This window comes from Callospermophilus lateralis, chromosome 19 (assembly GCF_048772815.1).
Source record: "Callospermophilus lateralis isolate mCalLat2 chromosome 19, mCalLat2.hap1, whole genome shotgun sequence".
Taxonomy (NCBI): domain Eukaryota; kingdom Metazoa; phylum Chordata; class Mammalia; order Rodentia; family Sciuridae; genus Callospermophilus; species Callospermophilus lateralis.
Window position 1 is genome coordinate 5,196,626 of NC_135323.1, and position 19,599 is coordinate 5,216,224.

A 19,599-nucleotide genomic window follows, 5' to 3' on the forward strand; every position below is an offset into this window, starting at 1 on the left:
TCTTTTTCTCTTCTTCTTTTTCTTCTTCTTTTTTAATAATTTAAGAAATACTGTGGGGACCTGAGTCAGGAGCAAGATCTCAGGCCTGCTGGCTGGAGACTTTGTGGCTCAGACATTCTTCTTAGCCCCTGCTGCTGCTATTGAAGGCGAGGAGAACCAGGATGTCTAGACGAATGTGGTCACAAGGACATGGGAGAGTCAGCAGTTTTGTCTAGGGAGCATATTTCCCTTGATAGAAGTGCCTCTGGCCATCCTGCCTTCCTGACTGGAAACTTGTGTCATCAACATGACCTTTCCAGATTTACAGACAGGCAGCAGAGCAAAGCAGTTGTGAATTTAGACTGGAGTCAGGCAAGCCCAGGTTCGGGTCCTAGCTGCACTTTCCTTCTTCTGCTAAACTCTCCTTCCCTGAACCCCGGCATCCTCAACAGTGAGGTGACCATGAGGAGAGCACCGGCCAGGAGTCAGTGCAGTGGTCTAAAAGTACTAAACATGGTGCTTGTAACAAATTGCTTAGTGAGTGTCATCTTTAAAAAGCCTTATTTAATACAGTTGGCAATCCCTGTGGAATTTTTTTTTTTTAAGCTCTTAATGTAGGTGATCCTCTGATTCTTCTGGAATAATAAATAAAAATCATAGTTTTAATTTTCAGAAAAGGGAGAGCAATAAGAAGGACCCTCCCAAAGCTTCATTACTAAAAAGGCTGTTGTGGAAACCCAGGGTCAGCAGGTAGACTCAGCAGCCTCAGACAAGGGCAGCATACTGGGAATCGGAGGCACATTGAGGGACTGGTCAGAAAAATATATTTAGGACAACTGGTTAGAAATGTGGGAAAATACTGCTGGGTGTTGTGGTGCACACCTGTAATCCCAGTGGCTCAGGAGGCTGAGATGGGAGGATCATGAGTTGAAAGCCAGCCTCAGCAAAAAGTAAGGCACTAAACAACTCAGTGAGACCCTGTCTCTAAATAAAATACAAAAAATAGGATTGGGGATGTGGCTCGTGGTTGAGTGCCCCTGAGTTCAGTCCCAAGTACCCCCACCCTTGCCTCCAAAAAAAAAGAAATGTGGGAGAATACTAATCTCACATCTTACCACTTACTAAAATATGTTCCAAATCAAGTACTTGATTGATTGATTGATTTTAGTGCTGGGTATTGAAGCAAGGGAGAAGGGAAGGAGGCCAGCCAGCTCTCCTGGCTTAACCCAAGTCTCATCCCCACTCCTTTGTTTTTTTGGTTTTTGTTTTGTTTTGTTTTGTTTTGTTTCTCACTAAGTTGCTGAGGCTGGTTGAACTTGTAATCCTCCCGTCTCACCCTCCTGAGGATTATAGCTGTGCACCAAAGTGCCTGGCCTGAATTAATTTTTTTTTTTTTTTAAAGAGAGAGAATTTTTTAATATTTATTTTTTAGTTTTCAGTGGACACAACATTTTATGTAGTGCTGGGGATCGAACCCAGCGCTGCATGCATGCCAAGCAAGCGTGCTACTGCTTGAGCCACATCCCCAGCCCTGAATTAATTTTTTTAAAGGAAAAATAAACCAGAGGAAAAAAAGTTAATGTGGGTCTTTCTGAGCCTAGAAACAATAAGAATCACCAAAGAAAAAGATCATAAGGGACTGGGGTTGTGGCTCAGTGGCAGACCGCTTGCCTAGCATATGTAAGGCACTGGGTTTAAGCCTCAGCACCACAAAAAATAAATAAAATTAGGGTATTGTGTCCATCAACAACTAAAAATATTAAAAAGAAGAAGAAGAAGAGAAAAAGATAAGGCTGGGAGTATGGCTCATTGATAAAGTACTTTCCTAGCATTTACAAGGCCCTGGGTTCAATCCCTACCACCACAAAAAGAAAGAAAGAAAAGAAGAGATAAATAAAAAGATAAATAGTTTTTTGATAATACTCCTCCCCAAAAAAAGTAAACAGAACTGAAAGGTGAAGCCTGGGCTCAGTGGTAGGGGTTCTTGCCTAACTTTCCTTGTTCTGGAGATGTCCAGGAGGACTGGCCAGGCACCTCTGGCTTGCTGGCATGTTTGTTGTGCACTGCCTGCTGCTCACGGTAGGATCTGTGACTTTTGCAGTGTGATTTGTTCATCCAGGAGGGGGCCCGCCTAGGAAGAACCCCCGCGGAAGTCGTTTCAACTTGTGACATCACTTTCGCCTGTGTGTCGGATCCAAAGGCAGCCAAGGACGTAAGGATCCCCCCTCCCCTCAGCATCTCAGGTTGTAGCCAGGAGAGCTGGCTGGCCTTCTCCCCTTCTCCCTTGCACATGAGTGAGTGTCTGCATGTGGGGGTGGAATTTCTCATGAAGAGCTATCTTCCATTGGGAAGGGTACTTGCATAAGTTGAATACAGACTCCCTTTAATTCAGAACAAAGAATAAAAACTACTGGGATCATTGAAGTCAACTGAAATGATTCCTCTTGAGCTGGAAGCTTGTGGTTAAGTGCCTTTGATCCAGGAGCCAGCTTCCTATGTGTAGCTATCACTGAATTTGTGTGTTAAAAGCTAAAGTGCATAGGCTGAGGATATAACTCAACTGGTAGAGTGCTTGCCTTGCATGCATAAGGCCCTGGGTTCTAATCCCCAGTACCACCACAAAAAAAAAAAAAAAAAAGTTCAAGTGCAAGAGGCATCCTGTTAACCTAATGCCTAGGCTAATCCAAGTCAATGCAAAGAAGCACCTCAAAAAAGAGATTCTGTCTTCTGTCTTAAATGGTGGGGGGAGTGGTCACAAATATATGGGAATGTACTGGATATACTTTCTATCCCTTGATTATTTTATTCAGGATCTCTTTCCTTTTCAACCCTGGTAGTTAACTCCTAATCAGGAAGTGATCCAGAAGAAGCAACAGACCTAATCTCAGGTCTGCAGAGGCTCCTAAGCATCTAGCCGGGAGCTTGGGCTATTGCTTTTCCCTTGTGTCCCTACAGCTGGTGCTGGGCCCCAGTGGTGTACTGCAAGGGATCCGCCCTGGGAAGTGCTATGTGGACATGTCAACGGTGGATGCTGACACAGTCACTGAGCTGGCCCAGGTAGCAGCCTTATTCAGACTGGTTCTAGATCATCCTTTCAGTGGGTGCTCAAATCCCAGGTTGGCCATGCACGAGTATAAGCAGTTTGGTTACAAAGCCAGAGAGAAGAAGAGACACCAGTACCTTGGAACTAGCCTGTCTTCACTCTCCACCATCAAAGCCTCAGCTGGTCTGAACAGCCATGAGACATTGCTGCCGGCTGGACGGTCCATGGTTGCCAGTCCTACAGTGAGAAGTAATCCAGGCTGCCAGTTTGGCCTTTTTGGTTTAAGCAGCTATCTAGAGTATCCCTCTACCTGAGTCTTCAGCTCAAGCAGGAAGCAGTGACTTTTGGACCCATGTATGTTCTAAACATGGTTGAAGTCAGGGATGGGTAGTGTCCAGAGGGGAAGTGTGTTCATCCACCCCATTGAATGATTTACTCCCTGGTCTTTGTCAGAAATCCAGAGTAGGGCTGGGCCTGGGGCTCAGTGGCAGAGTGCTTGCCTAGCACATGTGAGGCACTGGGTTCGATCCTTAGCACCACATAAAGAAAAATAAATAAAGGTATTTTGTCCACTACAACTACAAATTTTTTTTTTTAAGAGAATAAAGAAATCCAGAGTAAATGTGGACTTTGTATGCTCTCTCATTATTGCCTTGTGACTCCTGACATCTGGAGGTTATCCTGCCAGACCCTCTACAGTAATTGTTCTACAGGTGTCAGTTTGGGACCTCAGCATGAATGCTGTGTGCTTCCACACCTCTAGTTCTGGCTAGTCTGATGAGAAACCATGGCCCCCAAGACATCCATGCTCCCTGCTTGAGACCCCTATGAAAGGCAAGACCTTCAGAAGCTGTGACTTTTCCTCACAGGTGATTGTGTCCAGAGGGGGCCGCTTTCTGGAAGCCCCAGTCTCAGGGAATCAGCAGCTGTCCAATGATGGGATGCTGGTGATTTTGGCAGCTGGAGACAGGGGGTTGTATGAGGACTGTAGCAGCTGCTTCCAGGCAATGGGAAAGACCTCCTTCTTTCTAGGTAATGTGCCTGTCAACCTGTCGGTGTACATCAGGTTTGGGGGGACCATGCACGCTGGAGACAGTGTGTCCTGCATGGCCTGCCTGCTAGGCACCCTGGGGGAAGTTATCATTTAACATGCCCACTCAGTACCTGGAAGGAGGAAGGACCACTTCTGTAGGGGGCAGGTAAAAGAGGCTCCCCCAGAGTATAGGGGTGAGGGCAGTCTTAGAACATGAACTTGACTCTTTGCCCTGGACAGGTGAAGTTGGGAATGCAGCCAAGATGATGCTCATCGTGAATATGGTCCAAGGGAGCTTCATGGCCACCATCGCTGAGGGGCTGACCCTGGCCCAAGTGACAGGCCAGTCACAGCAGACACTCTTGGACATCCTCAATCAGGGACAGTTAGCCAGCATCTTCCTGGACCAGAAGTGCCAAAGTGAGTCACCTTTGACCTCTTGAGAGCCTGGGGAATTAGGTCAGTCAGCTATCCCAGGATAGTACTTCTTCTGGGGTTCATTGGATGTGAAAGGTGTTCTTTCTCCAGTCAGTCCATAGACAAGATGGATGGGATTTGGGGCACAGACTGGGAGTTCTGTCTCTTGGGCAGGTGGTTGTTTTAGAGCGTCCTTGGATTTCTAAGTAGCTCTCCCTCCTCAGATATCCTGCAAGGAAACTTTAAACCTGATTTCTACCTGAAATACATTCAGAAGGATCTCCGTTTGGCTATCGCACTGGGCGATGCCGTCAACCACCCAACTCCCATGGCAGCTGCAGCCAACGAGGTAATGTGACAGCACTGGGGTCCAAATCCCAGGATTCTTCAGTTTGTTTTTCTTTTATTAGTTCTGTCCCTCTATTTAGCTCTGCTCTTTGTTTGCACATTTTATTCTCACTTCATTAGGCTGGGAAAGGAAGGAATCACATATGTGTAGATGCACTGTTCTCTTGCTTTTCATACAGAATAACAGTCTAGTTTCTAGTTCTTTAGGTTCAGGATGTGGATCATCTTTGCTTTTTTCCTACCCTTTAAGGTGGAAACTTAGAAGACTATTGGTTTTTTTTGTTTTGTTTTGTTTTGTTCCCCCTGTACCAGAGATTGAAACCAAGGGTAATCTACATTCCAAGCTCTTTTTATTTATTTCTTTGTTTTTGGGTGCCAGGGATTGAACTCAGGGGCACTAGACTACTGAGCCACATCCCAGCCCTATTTTGTATTTTATTTAGAGATAGGGTCTCACTGAGTTGCTTAGCACCTCACTTTTGTTGAGGCTGGCTTTAAACTTGCAATCCTCCTGCCTCAGCCTCCCAAGCCACTAGGATTACAGGTATGCACCACCACACCCGGCCCATTTTATTTTTATTTTGAGACAGCAATCTCACTAAGTTGCCAAAGCTGGCCTTGAACTTGAGATCCTCCTGCTTCAGCCTCCCAAGTTGTTATGATTGCACTTGTGTGCTACCATGGCCTGCTAGATTTTTTTTTTTTTCCATAACAAAAATGCTACCAATTTCCTTCTGAGCCACAATAATTTCTCTTGCTATTTCTTCTTTGATCTGTGAATTACTTGAAAGTTTGTCTAGCCAGATGTGTAGCACACACCTATAATCTCAGCTACTCAGGAGACTGAGGCAAGAGGATCACAAGTTCAAGGCAAGTCTGAGCAAGTTTATGACTCTGTTTTTTGTTTGTTTTTAAAAATTTTTTTTTAGTTGTAGATGGACACAATGCCTTTATTTTATTTGCTTATTTTTAGTGATGCCAAGGATCGAACCCAATGCCTCATGCATGCTAGGCAAGCTTCCTACCACTGAGCCACAAACCCAGCCCCAAAGAACCTGTCTTAACATAAAAACAATTGAAAAATAATATTTAAAAAAAGAAAAGTTAGCCCAGCGAGGCATGGTGGCATGCAACTATAATCACAGCACTTAGGAAGCTGAGGCAGGAGGATTCCTTAGGCAACCTCTCAGGAAAAAAAAAATTTGTTCAATATTTGGGGTTTTCCTAGATATCTAACGGTTATTAAATGTCTAATTTATTTCTCTTGTGATCAGAGAGCATGCCATCAGGGTCTTTCACATTCATCTTTCAATAATGATGTGAAGCCTTTTTTTTTTGGGGGGGGGGGGTCAGGGATTGAACACAGATTGCATAACCACAAGCCACATCCCATCCCTAGCCCTTATTTTATATGAGACAGGGTCTCACTATGTTACTGAGGCTGGCCTTGAACTTGTGATCCTTCTTTTCCCTCCTCACCCCACCCCACCTTTTTTTTTTTTTTTTTTTTTTCTTCTTTGCAGTGCTGGGATTGGATTGAATCCAGGGCTTTCCACTTGATCTGCAAGCACTCTGTCACTGAGCCACATCCTCAGCCCTTCTGTTGGCTTTTAGTTGTGCTTCTTTACATTGCTTTTTTTGAATGTTCTAAGGATTGCAATGTATATCCTTCACTTCACAGCCTCCTTAGAATTAGTCTTATACCAATTCACATATCACATGAAAACATAAGCCCATAGATCCAGTTGTTACCCACTCTTCCCTGAGCAAAGACACATTCCATGTGGTAGGGCTGTGCCTGGCTGCCTTTGTTTAAAACCCATCAGTCAGGGTTGTGAGTTTTTGCTTTAAGCAGTTACATGTATTTTACACATTCTAAGAAAAACTAGCCAGGTGCAGTGGTGCACGCCTGTAATGCCAGTGGTTTGGGAGGCTGAGGCAGGAAAATCATGAGTTCAAAGCCAGCCTGAGCAACTTAGTGAGGCCCTAAGCAACTTAGTGAGACCCTGTCTCAAAATCAAATATAAAAAAGGGATGGGGAGATTTGGGGTTGTGGCTCAGTGGTAGATCGCTCACCTAGCACATGTAAGGCACTGGGTTCAATCCTCAGCACCACATAAAAATAAATAAAATAAAGTCATTGTGTCCATCTACAACTAAAAGAATTTAAAAAAAAAGGGGGGGGGATGTGGCTCAATGGTTAAGTGACCCTGAGTTTAATTCCAAAAAAAGGAAAAAATAATTTTTATATCTCCCTGTATTTACCATTTCCATTGAGAACTGAGTTTCTCTGGTCTGAAATAAGAGAGAGGAAATACTCTCAGCTAGAAGACTTTCTTTAGAATTCTTTACAGTGCAGGTCTGCTGGTGATAGTGTTCTTTCATCTGAAAAGGTAGCTTTGGGAGTTGTGGTGAGCCCTCCATGGTGGTGGCTCTGATAGACTGGCAGCCAGCCCTGTAGGTGGCCAACTGGGTGCAGCTGCTGCTTAGGTGGAAGGTCCCCCTTTTTTTTGGTGGTGCTGGGAATTGAACCCATGGCTTTGTGCTGTGCATGTGAGGCAAGCACTGTACCAACTGAGCTATATCCCCAGCCTCAAGGAGCCAGCCTTTTTGAGGGACAAGTCTTTCATGCAGAGACAGCAACCAAAGGATAACAGGATGTCCTTGGAGGGTCATCTGCAGCAAGGGACCATACCACAATTACTAACAATACTGAGTACTTTACATACCTTATTTAATCTTCAAAATAACTTCATGAGGTCAGTACTGTTGCCTTCTCCATATTAAGCAGTGGGTAAGGATCAGAAAAACTGAGGTACTTTATCCAAGTTCAAGCCAGGAATTGCACCCAGCTGTGGCCTGCTTAGCCACATCTAGAACTGCCTGCAGGAATTAGAACAGTCTTTAAGGCAGCTCTGGCCAGAGATGAACCACTGTCTTTTTTTCCTAGGTGTACAAAAGAGCCAAGGCACTGGACCAGTCTGACAACGACATGTCTGCCGTGTACCGGGCCTACATACACTAAGGCGTTGGCACCCCGCCCCTCCCGTCTTCCCACTGGCCCCTCTTCCTGATGTGGGGCCAGGGTCCCAGGATGTGGCTCTGGACCAGTCCACCTGTCTCCATTTCCTTTTATACAGACTCTGAGACTTGCCGTCAGCACAGCACACAGCAGCACCCTCCCCTGTGGCCCTGGGGAGGGAGGGGTGTCAGCAGGGTTGGCTCGTGAGGAAGCTGTTGTGCTGGACACAGGCCCCAGACTAGGAGGCCATGTGTTCTCACACGTGTGCTCATGTACACATACATACACACACACACACACACGTGCACACACTGGCTCTCACCCCAGGATAGAAACTGCCCAGAAACTGCTGCCTGGCTTTTTTCTTCTTCCAAGCTTGTCTTATCTCAGACCCTTTCCAGTTGAGGAACTAGAATCAACAGTGAGAGTTGGAAGCCTTCCCACAGCTTCCCCAGAAGAGAGGCTTACGTGTCCCCCGCTGGACCCCTGCAGGAAAAGGCTCTGGGCCAAGATGAACCAGCAGAGAGACTCCTGATGGAGGCTCCCACGGGCCCTCCGGCTGCAGGTGACCACTGAGGAGGATTTTCACGTCTAAGCTATCAGCACGCAGCTAACTCTGTCAACGCCTTTGTGGACTGAGATGAGACTGACAGTCCCACACAGCAGGCTTTGGCTCCACAAGAAGAGCAGCAAGAGGCCAGCCTGTAGGTGAGCACAGCTGCCAGGCTCCCCTCACTGCTGCTCAGCACCCGCCACAGATGCCACCATCACTCGCAAGCCTCTGCCAGCCTGAGGTCCTTGCCTCCCTGCAGTGGGAGCTTGCTCCTTACCAGGCTGTTTTAGTGTTTGGATTTGCATTCCAGCCCTTGGGAAGGGGGTCCTGAGGGCGCCAGTGAACAGTGAAGAGGAGGGGTGGCTTCTTCCTGTTTCCGTTATGCCACAGTCTCTTCACCTGGCTCTACAGAGCTACTCTGAACCGGCCCACCTGCCCCAGCCTTCCCTGCACAGTTCCCTGCATGCCCCACCTCTCTAGAGGTACTCTCCTTCCTCCCCTTTTCCTCCCACAGAGGTCTGTCTGTCCTGTCTTTTGGCCCAGACCCAGCCTGACCAACAATGAGCATTTTTCTTGGGCTCAGCTCTTGATAGGGAATGGGTATCTTCGTTTCAGCCAGCATCATGGTCTTTGGTGCTTCCTGGGCCCCGGGTCTGTTAGGATGGAAGAGAACTGGGTCTAATGTAGCCTGGACTAGTTGACCGTCAGGTGGAGCTGGGGTATCCTCAAGGCCCTGACATTTCTCCTTGGATGGGGACCAGAAGGGCTTAGAATGTTGAGTGAGAACAAGGAGAAGTCACACAAAGGATGTCAGCTTTTTCTCCCTCATGGTTTGGGTTTTCCAAAGTCACAATTTGCCCAAGGTCAGCATTTATAGTGAAGTATATGTAACTATAATATAAGGTGGCCACACTGGTGTGGGGTCTCTCCCCCTCACAACCTTGGCCCTTTTCCACTCTTTAGAATGGAGGACGTGGGGTGGGGGCAGAGAAGACGCCCTGCGGTTCCGCACAGTTGTTCTTTTCACACTGGGATTTTGAACTCGTCTGTCTGAACACAGCCTGTCCTAGTCCTGGAGGACACAGAGGGTGGGGTAGGGGAAGATGCTGTAATGAAACCGGTTAGTCAATGTTGTCTTAATATTGTTGACAATTCTGTATAGTTCCTTTTTATGAATATTTCTGTTTAAGCTATTTCATCTGTTTTGAAACCCTTCCCTTTTAAGGAGAAAATGTGACACTTGTGAAAAGCTTGTAAGAAAGCCCTCCTTCCCTTTTTCCTTTAAGCCTCCTTTAAATGACAAATCTAGGTGATTAAGGTTGTGAATTTTTATTTTTGCTTTGTTTTTAATGAACATTTGTCTTTCAGAATAGGATTGTGTGATAATGTTTAAATGGCAAAAAAAAAATATGATTTTGTGCAATTAACAAAGCTACTGCAAGAAAAAATAAAACATTTCTTGGTAACAGCTGTGCCACGCTAGCCCCAGAGCTTGGGTTGGGGACCTGCCCAGTAGGGACCAGGCTTGCGGATGGCTCCGCGCTCGCCGGGGCGGCGCACAGCGGACCAATTGTGAGGCCGAGCGCGGGCGGGCCGCCTGGCTGGCCAATCCCTAGGCGGAGGTGGGGCGGGGCCGGCGGCCAAACGTCCCACCCCAGTGCTGCGGTCAGCTAGGTACCTGGAGCAGGGAACAACCGGCTTGCGCTGCAGCCGGCCTGGTTTCAGGGCCCCCGCAGGTCGCATTAGGCGGGACAGTAGTCGCCGGCCAATCGCTTGTGAGGGGGCGGGGCCTCAGCCCGTTCTGCCAATCGACGCTAAGGGGCGGGGCGGGCGCTGCTCACGGACAGACGGCGGACCGCTGCGACCGGCGCTGGGCGGCGGCGATGGCGACCGCGATGGCAGCGACCGCGGCGGAGCGAACGGTGCTGGTGAGGCGCGCGGGCGGCGGGCGGCGGGCGGCGGGGGGCGGGCCGGGCCAGGCAGTGACCCCCGCGCTGTCCCGGCAGGAGGAGGAGTTCCGCTGGCTGCTGCACGCCGAGGTGCACGCCGTGCTGAGGCAGCTGCAGGACATCCTCAAGGTAAGTGGCGCCCGCCCGCCCATCCACCTGCGGCCCTGCCCCCCGGCCTCTGCGCCCCGACCCTGCCAGGCTTGGCGACTGCCCCCTCCCACTGGGCCCCTGTCGCCAGTCGTGCCGTAGCTGATAACAGGGCGCGGCGGTACTCTGACGAGGCCCCCGCCTCAGTGAACTTGGGGTCAAGCAGTCGGCACCTGATTACGCAAGCAGCCAAGTGCAGAGGGTGACAAGCAAGCGCCTGGCGTTATCCCTCGGGGCTTGGGCGAAGAAGGTTTCCTTTGAAAGCAATGACATTTAATCTGAAAGCTGAAGGATCCCTGGTTCTTCCCTGCAGTGTGATCTCAGCCAAATTACTCAACCTCTTTGAGCCTCTCTTTCCTCGTCTGCCAAGGGAGATAACAGTACAGGCTTCACAGGACTATTGTGAAGATGAATAAGACATTTATCTCACAAAAATGTCCAGCGCAGTGCCTGGGAAGTATGACCCAGAACTGCCTGTTAACTACTGTCTTGTTCCACCACTCGCTTCCCACACCCCAGCACCTCAGTTCAGCTGGGGGGACCACCCTTTGTCCTGTATTCCCCATAGGGACCACACAGTAGGTGCTCAAGGAGTGTGGTTTGAGCAAGTCTGGGCTCCCTTGGGACTGGAAACTCAGGCTGTGTTCAGGAAGGGGCCCTGGAGCCTTGAGTAGGGCCATCCTACCTCAGCTAAGCCCCAGGCTCCAGGTCAAGCCAGCCCACAATGCCCGCCTCTCATGACCTGGGGCCTGGGGGCACTCTGAAGACATCCTGGCTGGACTTGGGTAGACTTCACCCAAATGCTCTTTGTCCCCTGCAGGAGGCCTCTCTCCGCTTCACTCTTCCAGGCTCAGGCACTGAGGGGCCTGCCAAGCAGGAAAACTTCATCCTGGGCAGCTGCAGGTGAGTTGAGGTGGGTAGACACCTGGAGGAGGGGTTCTTTAGTTGGGGGGACTCCTGGGGTGCCTGGGGGCAGGAGGCCTGGTCATGGCTCTGGTCATGCCTGCAAGCTAATTTGGGTACCCAATGCACAGTATGACAGCCAGGGAGAATGCTGAACAGCAAAGGGTGGCCCACTGGGAGGGTTCCACAGTTGGGAGGACAGTGGGTACCCCCCCACCCGCTGACCCCCACGTGTTGTAGCACAGACCAGGTGAAAGGTGTGCTGACTCTGCAAGGAGATGCCCTCAGCCAGGCGGTGAGTTCCTCGGGCCCTCTCCTCTCCCCTACTGTCGGTGTGGAAGAGCTGGGGGGGCGGGCCTCCTGATTTCTTCAGCTGTCCCCCAGCCATCTGTGTGACTCTGGGCAAGACTCTTGGTCTCTTTAGGCCTGGGCTTACTTGTTTGTAAAATGACAGTACCCCCTGCACCTTCTCCTGGGATTGGCATGTGGATTCAGGGAAGGGCACTACTTTGCCCCCAGCCCTGCCTGGCGTCTGGATCCTATGAAACGTGAGCCTTGGCAGGATTAGGCTGGCCCTGGATCAAAGGTGAATCAGCCAAACATCTGAGCCTGTCTACGCCCCGCCCTGAACCAGGCACCAAGCCATGGGGAAAGGTCCCTCTCTTCAGTGGCTTCAGTCTATTGCCCTTGACAGATGCTCCCCATTGCCCACTGTCACACAAAGGCCATTGCCCACTGTCACACAAAGGCCACATTCTCCTACAGTTCTTCCCCTTTCTCAACCTCTCTTTTCCCTTTTCCTTCTCTCTGAGTCCTCCTGGGCCTGAGTTCCTGTTTTCTGCCTCCCTCTTCAGCCCCCATGGTGAAGATGTTGAGAGGCCCTTCGCCCTGTGGGGCCTGAACCACCAGCTACTCCATTCCTGCCCCTGGCTCCGGGGCACAGGGTGGCCCAAAATAGGATGTTCCTTTGCCCTGCTTATTCCATTCTTGCCCATTAGGATGTGAATCTGAAGATGCCCCGGAACAACCAGCTGCTGCACTTGGCCTTCAGAGAGGACAAGCAGTGGAAGCTGCAGCAGGTGACCCGGCCCCTGCCTGGCCAGGGCACAGGCCGCAGGGGCAGGCAAGGGCAGGCCCACACGCTGGGCCTCCCTGGGGCTGGCCATGGGGATCTGTGGAAACAGCAAGTCTGGGAGGGAGTTGCCTAGCAACGAAGCTGAGCTGGGGTGGGCGGTGCCTGAGCCCCAGGGCCTGCTCCACATAGGGAGAAAGAACCTGTCCTGCCTAGGGGCCCTCTGGCGCCGTGGGGTCAGCTGATGGTGCCCCTAAACTAGTCACTCACTCCTCCGGGAACTTCTCATGGCTCTGGGACCAAGATCACGCTTCCTATCAGGGACTAGGCCATGGGCCCAGCCTCTTTCCTGGACTGTTTTTCTGAGGCAGGGCTGCACCTCAGTGCTTTGGCCTGTGTGTATATCTCCTGCCGGGAGCCCTCCCCCTTGGCCTTGCCCATCACATAGTCCTCAAGCCAGGAGTTGCCTCTCTAGGGGCCTCCTCTGACCCCATCCTCTGCATCCCACCTCGCTGTGCTTGCCCTTCTGGGAGTCCCCCGCCTTGTCCCCTTGTGGACTTCCTCTGCAATTGTCTGTGCTTTAGAAGGTGAGCTACACAAGGGCAGAGACCTGGCCCACCTCAGGCCCAGCATGGGCCAGGCCTTGCCCTTGAGGACTCAGCTGAGCAGATGGATGCTGTCTCCTGGGAGGTCAGGTCCCCACCATGTGCTGGCCCAGCCTCTCCCAGAGATGCAGCTGCTCTGAAGCTGATGACACCCACCCCATGACCTCTCATGGATGCTCTTCTCAGATCCAGGATGCGAGGAACCACGTGAGCCAAGCTATTTACCTCCTCGCCAACCGGGATGAGAACTACCAGTTCAAGACAGGCGCTGAAGTCCTCAAGGTGAGCTGCCCTGATCTAGCGGAGGCCCCTAGAGAGCATTGGCCCCCGGGCTCTCAGGGAACCCTGTGCCTGTGGACCTTGGCCCATATCCTCAGGTGTAACCGAAGATGATCCTTCCCCTCTCAGTGTTCACTTATCTAGCTACCACGTAGTGGCTCACTCTCTGGGACCCAGAGTTAAACTTTTAATTAATGACAAAGACAAAGCAAGAGATTTACTTGTGGGAAGAGCTGACTTGAATGCTTTAGCTCTGCCTCTGACTTGCTGTGTGTCTTTGGGTGGTTCATCCACCCTTTCTGAACCTCCATGACCAACAGGCTCCATGAACATTAGAAGACATGGAAGGTGGGGCTCTTGACCTGGCCAGGGCTTTGCTCCCTGGCAAGGGAAGAAAGGGCTCACAGTGCCTCTACTGTTCACCAACAGTATGACCTGGCTTACCCCTTTGGAGGGTTAGTTTCCTCACCTGGGAAAACTCAAGATCTCAACTGAGCCTCCTCCAGGAAGCCTTCACTGGCCTCTTGCATCCAAGTGGGATTAGCAACTCCTCTTCTCAGCTCCTTTTTGCCTATGCCCCATCCATAAAGCCTGTGCCCTACCTCCCATGGACCGGTGCCCAAGATCCCCACACAGCAGATTCTGAGTGGCAGCTGTCCACGCGGGGTTCTGTCCCCAGCCCTGCTCCTGGGCACTGGGACCACCTAGGAGGAGCAGGGCTACGACTGTTGCTCCCTGGTGCTGTTAGGGAGGGTGGGGACCAGACCAGTGGCCCTCACAGCAGCTGTGGCCACCTTCCCCAGCTCATGGATGCTGTGATGCTGCAGCTGACCCGAGCCCGCAACAGGCTCACGACCCCTGCCACCCTCACCCTGCCTGAGATCGCCGCCAGCGGCCTCACGGTCAGTGCCTCGGGCAGCCCCCACACCAAGAGAGGGGTCCCACAGACAGGTCCAGCTTGTCCCCTGGAAAGGACACAAGTGCCAACCCCAAATTGCAGGGGTCTGAATTGTGTGTCTGTGGTTTATGGGAACACAGTTGTGACTGCCACCCTATGTCCTCCCCCCATGTGTTGCTCTGCTCTGGGCCATGGCTCCAAACCCATCAGCACAGGAGGATCCCAGGGCACCTGGGAAGGTCTGGAAACCCTGGTCCCAGGTGTGGGTTTGGGCTGGGTGCTGGGTGCCTACAAGGCATCAGGAACTATACCCACCCCACAGGGGTGCAGCCTGGGTGGGAGGGGCCTCACCCCCCTTCTTCCCCAGAGGATGTTTGCCCCCAGCCTGCCGTCGGACTTGCTGGTCAACGTCTACATCAACCTCAACAAGCTGTGCCTCACAGTGTACCAGCTGCACGCCCTGCAGCCCAACTCCACCAAGGTGAGCAGACCTTGCCTCCAGAGCGCCAGCCCTGGGGCCTCGCCTCGGCCTCACAGGTCCTGTGTTTCTGCCTAGAATTTCCGCCCAGCTGGAGGCTCCGTGCTCCATAGCCCTGGGGCCATGTTGTAAGTACTGGGAGAGGGGTCCTGGGGCATCCCCTTGCCACCCCTCTGCCGGGGGCTGGCCAGCCCTCAGGAACCGCACCTCCTCTCCAGCGAGTGGGGCACCCAGCGCCTGGAGGTGAGCCACGTACACAAGGTGGAGTGTGTGGTCCCCTGGCTCAACGACGCCCTGGTGTACTTCACCGTCTCCCTGCAGCTCTGCCAGCAGCTCAAGGACAAGGTGTGTGGGGTGCTGCGGGGCAAGAGGAGCAGGGCAGAGCCCCTTCTTTTGGGGGAGAGAGCATCCCGAGGGCATGTGGCACACCTCCTAAGTGGCCCACTGTTCCCACACACCAGGCAGCTGGGCCACAGTGCTGCTGGGCCCTCACTTCACACTGTGCCCTCAGGTGACCTGACTCTCACCTGGTCGTGGAGGTTGCAGCAGGGGGCTGGAGCTGAGGGGAGCCCCAGCACCCACTGACTACACACTCCCTCTGCAGATCTCCGTGTTCTCCAGCTACTGGAGCTACAGACCCTTCTGAGCAGGCCGCCCTAGGAGCCTGTCCCCCGAGAGGGTGGCTCCTGCCCAGTGGAGGCCCTCCCCATACACACTCCTCTGTGGTGCCCCCGGAGCGGGCACCTCGTGCTGTTTCTCCCCCTCGCCCCCGCCTTTGCACGCTGGGATGAACTCTGGCAGCAGGGCTGGGAAGATGGCCCAGGGGTGTCCGCAGCCCAGGCCCAGGGCTGCAGCTTCCTCCGGTTGATGAGAGGCAGCCCAGCCCATTTGGCAGAGGATGGCAGGAAGGAAGGAGGCTCAGCAGGTGGAAGCTGCTTGGGGAATGTGCTTAGTGCCCTGACTTCGCTCTGCCCTGTGGGCAGCCTCCACAAAATAAAGATCATCAGGCTGCCTGCAGCCCTGGTCTCTGTCTGCGTGGGGCCAGCTGGGGTTCTGGTGGTCAGGGGTTCCCACCCCATTCGCCACACCCATCTGGGGACACGTGGTCCGTCCCCTGGTTGTCCATGAGCCAAGTGGGAAGGGGATGAGCTCTGCTTGGGAGCTGAGGCCCCCTGTCAGAGACCATGAACTGGATGACCTGGAGGAACGCTCGGGCATCCCAAGGCAGCAGGGCTAGGAACAATCAAGACACACGCTCTGGGCAGACATAAGCTTTGTTACTATCACCAGCAGGACACAAACCAAGGGAGAGGCATTAAGGTTCCAGGGCCAAGTTGTCCACTCCCTGAGGTCTCTCCTGTAAGGCAGAGGGGTGCTGTGGGCATCCCTGGGTTCCCAGCCGCCCCTCCAGGCCCTGCCCAGCCCTGGTGCAGGCACAGATCCAGGCTGCCTTCCTGGATCAGTCCTGGGAAATGGGACCACCTAGGAGGAGGAGAGCTACAAATATTGCCCCACTCGGGCTGCCCCCCCTGGGCTCACCTTCACCTTCCTGGGGGAGGTGCAGCAGCAGTGGCAGCAGCAGTGGGCAGTGACCAGCAGCAGCAGGAACAGCACGGTGCCTGGAGCAGGATGGGTGTGCAGATATGGGCTCCGGCCTGGCCCTGGGATGGGCCTTTAGGGTCCAAGGGCACCGGCCACACTCACCCACGAAGATGAGGAAGACCACAAAGGCAGCGGTGTCCCACTCGGACTGGAACAGGTGGCGGCTCTTCAGTCTCCCCAGCACTTCCTGGGCTGTGACCTCCAGCTCCTGCCTCAGCTCGTCCGCAGACAGGCCCATGTCAGCAGGAACCAGCTGTTCCAGCCCCCAGAGGGTGACCTTAGAACCCTGGGCCAGCTCAGGCCTCCGTGGCCCGGCCTCTCTGCTCCCCCTGTCCCCGGCCAGGGCCACTGCCCAGCTCTCGCCACCTGTCCCTCAGCCGGCCCTGCCTCAGCCCCCGAGCCTCCCACTCCTCTTCTGGCCCCACCCTTCCAGCCCAGACAGCCCCCTGCAGCCCTGTCCTGCTCCCTCTTCCCCCCAGGGCTGCCCCCAGGTGCCACCTGCCTCCAGGAAGCCTTGCTCCCCTGGCCAGGCAGTTCCAGCCTTGAGAGCACAGACTGTTTCCTGCTTCCTGCTTCCGGATCCACACCACCTGAGGCCATGGCAACCAGCCCCGCCCTCCCCAGGGCCAGCCGGGGCTGCCAGACCCTGGGGACAGGGGCCCGAGGCCCCAGCTGGCCTCCAAGCTGCTCGCTCCTTCTTTCGCAAGATCTTATTTTTACCTTTTCTCAACATACCAGACAAGCAACCTGGAACAGGTGGGCACTCAGTGCCCTTTGATTTGGTGGATAGAGGGGACAGAGAGCCAGAGGAAGAAGAGAGCACAGGCAGAGGGAGGGGGTCAGGAGCTTGGCCAGGGTCCACTCCCTTCTCTGGGCAGCTGGGGTGATGTGGCTGGCCTCACACTACATCTTTCATTCTTAAAAATAACCCTTGCAAGGTGTCGGGTCTGTAGTGGTGACTTAGAACAAAGCAGCCCACGCAGGAAAGAAACATCAATCAGGCGCCTGATAGAAACGCCTGTCAATCAGCAGGACCCCCTGGCCAATCCTGGAGTTCAGCCAGCTCCCCTGACCAGCTCCAGCAGGACAAGAGACTCTAAAAACACTTTTTCCCGTCCCAAGCCCTTCCCTTCCTGCTGTAAGCCCCATAAAAGTCCAGTCCGGTCGAGCTTCCACGGGGTTTCTCCTCAGACCCTTCTCCTGTCCACTCTGTGGGTCTGATGAGTTCCACCTGGGAGTGATATCTCAATAGAGCCTCCTTCGGGGGCCTTTTTAAATCTGCCTCCTTTGGTCGCTGCCCGTCTAGCCAGCCTGATCTTACACAAGGAAGTGGTTATGCTCTCAGATGAGGTCTTTCCCTAGGGCCCCGCCCCTGACCTTCACACCTATGACCCTCCCCAGCAGAAGTAGCCCTCACTCCTCCCTGCTTTCCTTGGCCACTGGGGACCAGAGGCAGGGCTAAAAACCAGGTGGACACTAGTTCTTGTTCTTGTGGTTCTTAATGTTTAGCAGGAAAGAAGAAAAAAATTAAACCGGGTTTGGTATTGTGTATCTGTAATCCTGAGAGACTGGGGAGACTGAAGCAGGAGGATCACAAGTTCAAGGCCAGCCTCAGCAATTTAAGGAGACCCTGTCTCAAAAATTAAAAGGGTTGGAGATGTAGCTCGGTGATAAAGCAATCCTAGGTTTTATCCCTGGTGCCAAAAAAAAAAGAAGAAAATCACCAACATTCATGCTTGGGCATGTTCCCTGACCCTTCTATACCTACTTCCTCATCTCTAAGATGAGTGCATTAACAGGTCCACCTCTGCGGGTTACCAGGATTTGCAGAAGCATTCTCAACATGAGGACGGGTACTAAATGGCTGTGTGGGATCACCTCCCACTTGCAGCTTCTGTGGGCTCCTGTGCAGGCTCCACACGGCTAAGCTCATCCAACCCTCGTGGCACTTCCTGAGGTCAGCACACTGTCCACGGCGTGTTTGCTGGAAGGCTTGGACTACGCCAGCACCTCACAGTCCTTGTCCTTGACCACCAGGACATTTCCCTCCCGACTTCCGAATTACTCTTCATGCACAGGGGTGAGAGAGTCCTGGAGAAGGCCGGCTGCCCAGGAACACTCTGCCCAGAGGCTCATTTCTTTAGGGGACATCCCCAGACTCAGTCCACAGGTGACTGGATCCATCTGGTCTCTGCTAGCAACTAACCCTAACCCTAACCCTAGCAAAGTCCCCACTTGCTCTGCTTTGGGAGACCACCCCACCCACTCCTTCAGGAGCCCTGCAGAGGGGCCTCCAGACTTCCTGCTGAGAGGACCCTGGCCCAGGCAGGCTTGGCCTGGTCTTCCTGTTTCTGTCCTCCAAGCCTGTGGTGTGAGCTTGGAGGTGAGCACAAGGAAGTGGAGGCCAGGGAACGGAGTGGACACGGAGGACAGTGCTGGGGCAAGTCCAAGGGGTAGAGCAGGAGCCCAGGCTGCAGCCTTGCACACGCAACATGCGGCCCCCTCCAAGCCGCCTGCGGTGGGAAGAGCTGAGCAGTCCTTGCAACGGACACCTGAGACCAGCAAAGCCCCAAATAAGGACTGTCTGCCCCTTTACAGAGAGTCTGCCAGCGCCGGGGTCAGAGGATTGCTGGGGGCTTCCAAAGTCAGCTGCCAGGAAGCAGGAAAGAAAGAACATGGCAGCTTGAGCGAGGCAGGGAGGCTGGACCCTGGTGGGAGAAGTCCCAGGTGGGGTGGGGCTCAGAGGTAGACTCCATCAGCACCGTGGAGCAAGAGGGTGGACACCTTGGCTTCAGTCCACCACAGCCAGCTGTGGGCCCTCACACCCTCTTTTAGGTGTCAACTCATAAACTTCCTGGGCTGTTGACCTCTGCTGATGACCTCCACTGATCCAGGAGCATAGATGCCCCTCCTCTCTCAGAGCCCCGCCTGCTTTTGCCCGGCCCTCCCACCACCTTGAAGAGTCCCTCCACTCAGGTCTGGGGACCTTTTCCACCCACCATGTAGAGGGATGCTGGCAGTCTCTGGAACCTGCCCCAGGACCTGCGCCTTGTCTGCCTAGCACCTGTAATTACTCAGTAAACCCTTTGATGTCAGAGATCCCTCGGTCTCTAGAGGTTTGGTGTAACACATGATCTGCCTGAAGAGGGCACGACTGGCCAGGGTTCTCATCTCTAAGATGCACATGGAAATCCAGACATTTCCATGAGCAAGAGGGGGGAGGACAAGCAGGAGGACTCAGTCGAGTGGCTGCCTTCAGTCCCAGCCCAGC

At 53.0% G+C, this 19,599-nt stretch overlaps 3 protein-coding genes across 9 annotated transcripts in view; 2 read left to right on the plus strand and 1 right to left on the minus strand.

Moving 5' to 3' along the window:
• Positions 1 to 9,861, plus strand: part of Glyr1 (glyoxylate reductase 1 homolog) — a 31,113-nt gene extending 21,252 nt beyond the window's left edge. For 3 of the 5 annotated variants that reach the window (XM_076841001.1, XM_076841003.1, XM_076841004.1), the window contains 6 exons: positions 2,081 to 2,191; positions 2,935 to 3,036; positions 3,892 to 4,054; positions 4,296 to 4,475; positions 4,697 to 4,821; positions 7,771 to 9,861. In XM_076841001.1, coding sequence (XP_076697116.1) covers positions 2,081 to 2,191; positions 2,935 to 3,036; positions 3,892 to 4,054; positions 4,296 to 4,475; positions 4,697 to 4,821; positions 7,771 to 7,845 — 756 coding nt within the window. In that variant the 3' untranslated portion in view covers positions 7,846 to 9,861. The remainder of the gene's footprint in view (positions 1 to 2,080; positions 2,192 to 2,934; positions 3,037 to 3,891; positions 4,055 to 4,295; positions 4,476 to 4,696; positions 4,822 to 7,770) is intronic. The other 2 variants (XM_076841002.1, XM_076841005.1) reach the window with 1 other exon arrangement.
• A 386-nt stretch (positions 9,862 to 10,247) lies between these two features.
• Rogdi (rogdi atypical leucine zipper) lies at positions 10,248 to 15,726 on the plus strand. Of its 2 annotated transcripts, none has more exons than XM_076840370.1 (11): positions 10,248 to 10,323; positions 10,402 to 10,473; positions 11,312 to 11,394; positions 11,635 to 11,689; positions 12,393 to 12,473; positions 13,258 to 13,353; positions 14,154 to 14,252; positions 14,571 to 14,729; positions 14,805 to 14,854; positions 14,945 to 15,071; positions 15,331 to 15,726. In XM_076840370.1, the coding sequence occupies exons 1-11, from the start codon at positions 10,279 to 10,281 to the stop codon at positions 15,370 to 15,372; spliced, it is 909 nt and encodes a 302-aa protein (XP_076696485.1). In that variant the 5' UTR covers positions 10,248 to 10,278; the 3' UTR covers positions 15,373 to 15,726. The 2 variants fall into 2 exon arrangements, with proteins under 2 accessions (XP_076696485.1, XP_076696486.1); XM_076840371.1 differs by having other exon boundaries at positions 14,616 to 14,729.
• Positions 15,727 to 16,041: 315 nt separating this feature from the next.
• On the minus strand, positions 16,042 to 16,566 carry Smim22 (small integral membrane protein 22). 2 transcript variants are annotated; one of them, XM_076840830.1, is made up of 3 exons: positions 16,431 to 16,566; positions 16,266 to 16,345; positions 16,042 to 16,083 (listed from the first exon to the last, which is right to left on the minus strand). In XM_076840830.1, exons 1-3 carry the CDS (start codon positions 16,564 to 16,566, stop codon positions 16,042 to 16,044), a joined length of 258 nt encoding a protein of 85 aa, XP_076696945.1. The 2 variants fall into 2 exon arrangements, with proteins under 2 accessions (XP_076696945.1, XP_076696944.1); XM_076840829.1 differs by having other exon boundaries at positions 16,251 to 16,345.
• Between the last annotated feature and the right edge of the window lie 3,033 nt (positions 16,567 to 19,599).